The sequence below is a fragment of the Verticillium alfalfae genome, genomic scaffold, assembly GCF_000150825.1.
Source record: "Verticillium alfalfae VaMs.102 supercont1.15 genomic scaffold, whole genome shotgun sequence".
Lineage (NCBI taxonomy): Eukaryota > Fungi > Ascomycota > Sordariomycetes > Glomerellales > Plectosphaerellaceae > Verticillium > Verticillium alfalfae.
In genome coordinates this window covers 853,704-860,794 of record NW_003315024.1, presented here as the reverse complement: position 1 = coordinate 860,794, position 7,091 = coordinate 853,704, and the positions used below count along the sequence as shown (strand labels likewise).

At 50.9% G+C, this 7,091-nt stretch overlaps 3 protein-coding genes across 3 annotated transcripts in view; all 3 read right to left on the bottom strand.

Moving 5' to 3' along the window:
• Positions 1-23: 23 nt before the first annotated feature.
• VDBG_09598 (predicted protein) lies at positions 24-1,055 on the bottom strand (the record flags this gene model as incomplete). Its single annotated transcript, XM_003000357.1, has 2 exons — positions 24-819; positions 880-1,055. 2 exons carry the CDS (start codon positions 1,053-1,055, stop codon positions 24-26), a joined length of 972 nt encoding a protein of 323 aa, XP_003000403.1.
• A 2,565-nt stretch (positions 1,056-3,620) lies between these two features.
• VDBG_09597 (conserved hypothetical protein) lies at positions 3,621-4,253 on the bottom strand (the record flags this gene model as incomplete). Its single annotated transcript, XM_003000356.1, has 1 exon — positions 3,621-4,253. One exon carries the CDS (start codon positions 4,251-4,253, stop codon positions 3,765-3,767), a length of 489 nt encoding a protein of 162 aa, XP_003000402.1.
• Positions 4,254-6,238: 1,985 nt separating this feature from the next.
• VDBG_09596 (conserved hypothetical protein) overlaps positions 6,239-7,091 on the bottom strand; it is a gene marked incomplete at both ends in the record, with an annotated part of 1,965 nt that continues 1,112 nt past the window's right edge. Inside the window, one exon of the mRNA XM_003000355.1 lies at positions 6,239-7,054. Coding sequence (XP_003000401.1) covers positions 6,239-7,054 — 816 coding nt within the window. The remainder of the gene's footprint in view (positions 7,055-7,091) is intronic.

The window sequence follows — 7,091 nt, the reverse complement described above, 5'->3', positions numbered from 1 at the left end:
GCTGGGCTCTATCGAGCTGGGCTCTATCGAGCTGGAGAGCGAATCAAGTGACTAGGCAGGGGATCATGACTGGGATCAGCCGAAGCACTGTTGGGAAGAAGGGAACTAGGCTGGGGTGGTAATGAACTGGGGATCGGGGAATCAGAGCTAAAGAAAGGCGGAAAGGAATTTTCAGACGGGGTAACTGAACTGGGCTCGGCGGAGTTGCTATTTGGCAGGATGAAACTGGATTCGGGCAGCAGTGAACTGGGAAAAGGGAAACCAGAGCTAGGGAGTGGCTCAGAAGAGGATCCTGTGGCTGATGTGAAGAAGGAGCCAATAATGGATGACGAGGGCATCGAGTTTGTTCGCGAAGCAGATATATCCGCGCTCTTGCTTTCCATGGCATCCTGCGAGTTACTGAAGGTCGATTCGATTGGTAGCCAAGAGTTAGAAGGAGCCTCAGATCCGGAGGCAGGTGAAGTAAAGGCAGCTGTTGTCGAAGTTCCTGGTGTGGCCTCACTTTTCAAGGTTGTTACCCGGCCGATATTGGTTGGGTACGGCACGAACTTGTCGTGAGAATCAGACTGCCACGGCACCCATGGCGGTGGGTAAGGCCAATTTGTAGGCCAGCCTCCGCCAGGGTGCTGCGATGTTGTGTGTACAGACTGTGAGCCATCCTTCTTATTTTGTTCATCATCAGGGGCGTCGGTCGGTGTGTAAATGACTATGGTGCCAGGATCTGTTCCTGTTGGGGCAAACGTGACTGTTGTCGGAACTGGTCCTTCGTACCCTTCGTGGACCAGAATGTATGGTGGCCGAGCATGGAAAACTAATGTGCTGGACAATATACATGAGTATATTACAATGCAGCTCAAGTAACTTCTAGGCCTCACTTACCGGACGACAGATGTGGTGCGCGTGAATGTCGCATCATCAGTGCAGGAGATAATTTCGACGTTTTGCGTCTCCGTAACTGTCAAATGAGTTTCAAGGCCACAGCCTTCCTCAAAAGAGGCCACCAGTACTGGCCAGGCGGTGAGTGAGCCTACCACAGCTGGAGAGAGAAACTTCATGCTGGTGCTGGAGATCAGACGTGAAAGTGGCCGACAGCGACAGTGCCAGACGCAAAAGTCTGCGGGCTGTTTCGAGAGTCTTATAATAGTCTCAGACTCTCTGGCTCTCTTCTGAACATCTGTTATACCATATGTCAACTCCGTATCGCCACGCCATGGGGCATGCTGATATGATTCAGCCTGCTGCCCATGCAGGACATGTAAGGTTTCAGACCCCTCCAGACGAGTGCACTCGCGGACTTCCACCCTTGCCCAGATTAAGTTGCCGCGTCCGCTACGTGAGTTTAGATCCGACCAATCCAGATGAAAGAGGAAAGATCAAAGATCTATAAATCCGGGGCCGCTAATGAATCGAGTGGTGCAGTCTTTCACATTCCTTTACTGTTCATGTACATCCTGGGGAGGACAGGTCATAACGCTATTCCTGTCGTAGCTATTCAAGGTCTCGTCACGAATTGGGCATAATGAAAGTTGTTCGTTATCAGTACACAGCCCGGCGCGTAAGCAAATCGCGTGATGCAAGATTCCAGTGGCAATAATCGCAGCCTTAGTCAAGTAGCAGCCAAGCAAAAGAAGAAGTTCCAGAGGGCATGTCCGTCGTATGGGTGAACATAGCGAATACTTGGGCTTCCTTTCGCGGGCTTCCTTTCAGGATAGTACGCGATGAGTCAGTAGCCGGAAGACTAGAGGAATAGTGAGGTGAATGGGTCAAGCAGCCGAGCTTCGTGGAAACCCCGTCAACAACTGCTTTTATGCAGGGCACTGTGCAGCACCAGTGTATCTGCTCTCATGCATGAAGTCAGCTTTTTCACGCGTCAAGTCAATAACTACCCGAGCAGGCATGGGCTAATTGGTCAGTAGGGCCGAAGCAGGTGAAGAGAAAGATTACTCCAAGGAATGCTGCCGCAGAAAGCGGCAGGTCTATGCCTCATAGCGGCCAGTCTACCGAACAATGCTAATGATTCGAAGCATGTTATGGAAACAGTTGAGAGACAATGCTTGTGGTGCACATCGCAAGCTTGCTGGCTTCTTCCGCTCGCACAGCTCCACGTGTGCTACATTTTTTGACTTGAGTAATAGGTAAATTATATACCTCCGTGATAAGGGTCACATCTCGAGTCGAACTGGCGCCTAAGGTCGATCTTCGATCCCTCGTTGTCTCACAGGCGGTGATACAATGAGACATAGCGAACGAGCACCCGGTTCTCGGGAAGATCGCAGCCCTACAAAGATTCAACCTTGTCGAGTCATAGTCAGACCTCGGCGTACATGGGATATTTTTCAATCAAGTCAGATGCTGCACTAGGCAATATAGTGGCTGCACTTGGTGGATTATTGCGTTGCATGCAGGCTCGGCTTCTCCGGGTCGAGGCCCTTCTTCATCAGGACAATTGTTTCACAAGCGGAATTTGACTCTTCTTGTGTTTTCCAGCAGCGGAACAATAACTCGGCGCAGATCTTCATCGCTCGCCCCCTGAAAGTCTGAGACCATGCATTCTTCCGCGGCCGTGGTCAACAACAACGGGCTTGTGACCCACCCCTGCCCATCCACTCAGTCCGATATCAGGCTCGATACGTCCTAGCTGTTCGCTCCCTGCGTTGATATCCGCAAACAGATGGGATTGGGATTATTCTCTTTCAAGAAAAAAGATACAAAAAGTACCACGATCATTTTGATGGATTTATTTCATGCGTTCGGTCGAATGCATGCTCACACATGGTGTTGCGTTTCAAGCTCCATTCGATCATAGGAGCCCGATGTGGTAAACCCGGGCCCTGTTGAGACCCTTGTCTCTACCACCGTGCCCAGAGCATTCCAACCAAATCTGGAAATTGCTGTCCAGCTGAGGTTCCCGCGATTGGCGTTGAGTCTATGTAATTAATTAGACATAACGATAGCGCTGTTTGGACCGACAACCGTGACGCAACAAGCTTCAGCATCACTCGGCATCGTTCTTCGTAAGAAAGCATAGTGGTCATTCATGCATCATCCGCGCGCGTGCGAAGCATACACCGAGCTTGCTGAGCAGGTGTCTTCGAGCGTGGCTGCCAGAGACATCCCGTGGCTACGCAGCCCGCCGGTCTCATGGGCCATTTCCCACGGGCCTCGAGCATGTTCGCAGACATTCGGCCACTTCCAAATGGTCGCAGCACTGCCACAAATCCCAGCTGCTCCGGATAATTTAGCCAATATAAAACCAACTTTTATGGGAGCTGAATCCTTACAACACGGGGGAGAAAAGCCGGCTGCCGAGCAAAGCCAGTCCTTACCGTATACAACGATGTGTAAGGTTAAAATTCTGCTGTTCCTAGCTCCAATGTCAACATTCGACTACGAGATGGTGATGGATACCCATTATGGCGTATGCCGACATTCTCAGTCGTCTACGTAGCTATCTGTATCTTGTTTTTGTGGTTGGGATGTATTTACTAGCGAGTCAAACGCATCCATGGTTTTGGCAAAGAAATAGGTCAAAGAAGTCCGATTAGCCTCTGTTCATCACTTTACGAGCTTTGATAGCCATGGTTTACATTCAGTCATATATTATGCCATTGAAAGCCTTATTCGAAGTTGAAGTTTGTGCATTGAATTGGACATACTGAATGTGTACAGCTTTATCCCCACACTAGATGATTGGACTCCCACAAGTTTCCCACGCAGACAAATTTGTGAAAAATTCATCAGTAATCCAGTAAGGATGCGTTAAACTAGAACAGAGCCAACGGGTTGATAGAGTTGGGGTCTCTGGCCTGGACGACGTCCCAATGCTCGACGATGCAGGTTCCATTGAACCTAAAAATGTCGACAATCGCAGTTGGCTGCGCAACGCCATCGATGTCCAAGCGAGAATGGATGAATGCCAAGTTGTTTTCGAAGCCCTGTCGCAGGACGGTCAGGTTGACGCCGGGCAAAGACAGGAACGGCACAAGAGCGTCTAGTGCGTTTTGGCGGCCCGACAGTGCTCCAGGATTGTGCTGGATGTAGTCTTCCGCGATGTGATTGAGTATGGCCTTTGTAGCGTTTTGCTCTACGAAGAAGGCTTCCACAAAGTCTGCTAAGATGGCGCGCTGCTGCCACGGATTCGCGCTTTGAGGGGGGCAGTTAGGCTTGGGTGAAAATAGTTTGAAAGAAGGGCTAGCGCTGGCCGTGATGCCAAGGCAGCTTGCAGAGAAGGCGATCAGAGCAGAGACACGCATGTTTGTGGTTTTGCGCTAGCTTAAGGTGAAGTGCGGTTTGTAGTGTGGACTCAGGCTACTGCTATGAGAGTACTTGAAATGTTCAACCGTAGACAGATGCAAGACGGCTCCTTTATGAGCTATTGTCCACGCATTGAAGACGATCCAGAACAAGGTGAGGCTTGGCCAAGCCCCTCTGTCGTCGTAATTCAGAAGATGCAAAAGGTCGCATCATTTCCGGCGAAATGCTGGACTTGAGAGAATCTCGGCAGTTTGTCGATGTATGCCTCTCATTCTTCGGGCTTTTCGACACAGCATTACTTCCCTGATAAGATCTGTCAGCTCAGGCGATCTAGGTACAGCATGACGACACTGACAAGTATCCCCACCCTCTCGACATCGCCTCGAACCTTAATAAATGAAAGTGACTCTTGGCGCAGGTCCGCGGCACAGGAGCTTGATTGCAAGGATCGAATCGCTGAAATGGTTCCACAACACTCGATGTTTCAAGATGGCCTACGCAAGCTTCTCGGCACTTTGTTCACGCTAGCCGAGGTCTTGGTGGCGTTCGACGTTGATGCAGTAGGTCAGACTGAAGTATCAATTGCGATGCCCTTCTTCCGCGCCATCATCGCCAACAAGCTTCACAAACAGCATCGCCATAATCTGTAGCAGCTTTCAAAGGCACCAAGAAGTTGGCTGACGGATGCAGGAAAACTGAGCCACCTAGCTGGAGTTCTGGGGGTCGGTCGAGTTGTCCAGTCGCAAAGTGAGATGTTCCTGGGTTTCAGAATGCATATGGCGCCTGTACCGAGGTGGCTGGCGATGTGACCAGACTAGATATGCCACTGGGCCTACATCATTCGACTTTTGCGTTCACTTAGCCCCTGGGAAGTTTTTCGCAGCTTTCACCCCACCATGATGGACACAGTAAGGACGGTTGTGGGGCTCGTTAGCCGCATCGCATGTCGTATTACAAAGCCTCCACAGGATAGATGTGAACATCGGGAGCAAAATACTTGCGTAGATTGAGAAAGTACAGCACGACTGGAGACGAAAGAGGCAGGAGGCCGGGACTTGTGCCCGACGGGGATGATCGATCTGTAGTATGCTGGTTCCTGCATGGTCTGGTGTCGTGCTTAGGACTTAGAGTTCATCTCAAATGCGGGCGAGTACTTGCAGGTCTGGGATTGATGCCCGGAACATGACCTGTCACATTTGATGAGAACATGATCTTGTTGCCTATCCGGGAAGCATGCCTACGGTAGTCAATCTTCATGTCTTTCCATTCGACAGTTACTCTACAATCGGACAGTGATGCCAATACCGTATGACCACGCCCAAAATGAGATGATTCGTCACGCCGATGATATGCTGCTTGTGCGCTTCACTCAAGTTACATGATATATCGGCCTTAAATTCGAGCTTCTCTGTCTACGGGCGAGTCATGGCTGCCGGCAGGATACGTGGACTGGGGTATACGAGTTCATACTACTATTATATACAACACAGTAAAGCACGACCTTGCTGGAGAAGTGCTCAGAATCATCCTACAGCTATCATAGAAACGAGATTGATTCTCTCGTGGTCCAGAACGTGAAACCTGAGGAGTCGGAATGGAACTCTTAGCTGGCCGCGGTGAAACCAATATTTCATCTCTATGTCATGACTTATTACTTTGGGTCCCCAGGGGGTAAGAATCGTTTTTCACCCTCTGCTGCGTCCGAGATCACATTTGCATGGATATGAAAGAGGAACATGAATGCGCGGGCTGTTCATGAAATGCAACATCGTTGGAACCGAAGGACCTTCAGAGGCAAGGCATATAACCTGACCAAGTCCTTATGAAGTTCGCGGCTTTACCACACTTATTCCGCAGCATTGCTTCGCCATCTTTTACAAGTTGTCGGCTGTGCATTGTGGAAGGTTTATTTCTAGAAAGGACGCGTGTGTCGTGAGCCTCCTTACAGGTTGGTGAGTAATCTAGCTGAGGACCAATTCGAGATTCAAGTCCTGCTAATACTAGTCGCCCGTTCGGACATGATGGGGGGATTCTGGAGGGGCGCAGACCTTGCCCAACCCTCTGATACACCCTGCACGCACTTGATATCGTCAGGGGTAGGCCTACCACTGATTGCGCGTTCGAATCTGTCGGCGTTCGCCGACTTGGATGCGTTGCTTAGTTTCCCCATGCCATTGAGCATCATACTTCTCAAGAAGCTTCCGACAGAGGGCCCACCTGCGCCCCGCGTAAAATAACCGAGCAATTTCTTGAGCTCCGTGGGGGGCGGCGTGCCCGGCTTCAGGGTCGACGCAAGGTAAGAGAGCGCGATACCAAGTGGCAGGGGGACGAGTTGCACGCTGAAAATGCCAGAACTGGGCTGGAAGAAGATCTCGAGGATGTCGGCAATGGCAGCGCAGTAAGAGTTGAGGTTCATGCGCTCTGGTAAGGTAGTAATGTCTAGCGGAGATGTCGGATTGAATGTCAGAACGAGAATGAGCGTGGAATACGTGAGCAAGCAAGCGGTCCAATACAGGCTCATAGACATGGCAACCGCAGTGTCTTCTGGGGTGGGCTCCTTGTATTCACGTTCCTTGAGGGCTTCGAGATGGGCTCGGGGACTTTGCTCCTCGAACCATGAGACCAATCTCTCGTCTGTACGCCAGCAATCGGCAACCAGCCGTGCGTAGAGCAACGGTCTCAACGCCGCATCGTCACACAGCGCCAGGGCATCAAGGTCCTCTAGAAGACCGGGGATATCCACGAAGATGTCCAGAAGCAGGTCTTTGGGCACCTTGGCCGCATTCGTCCACGGGATGGTCTTCCACTCGGGAGAGCTGAGGAAGTTGCGGCTCCGG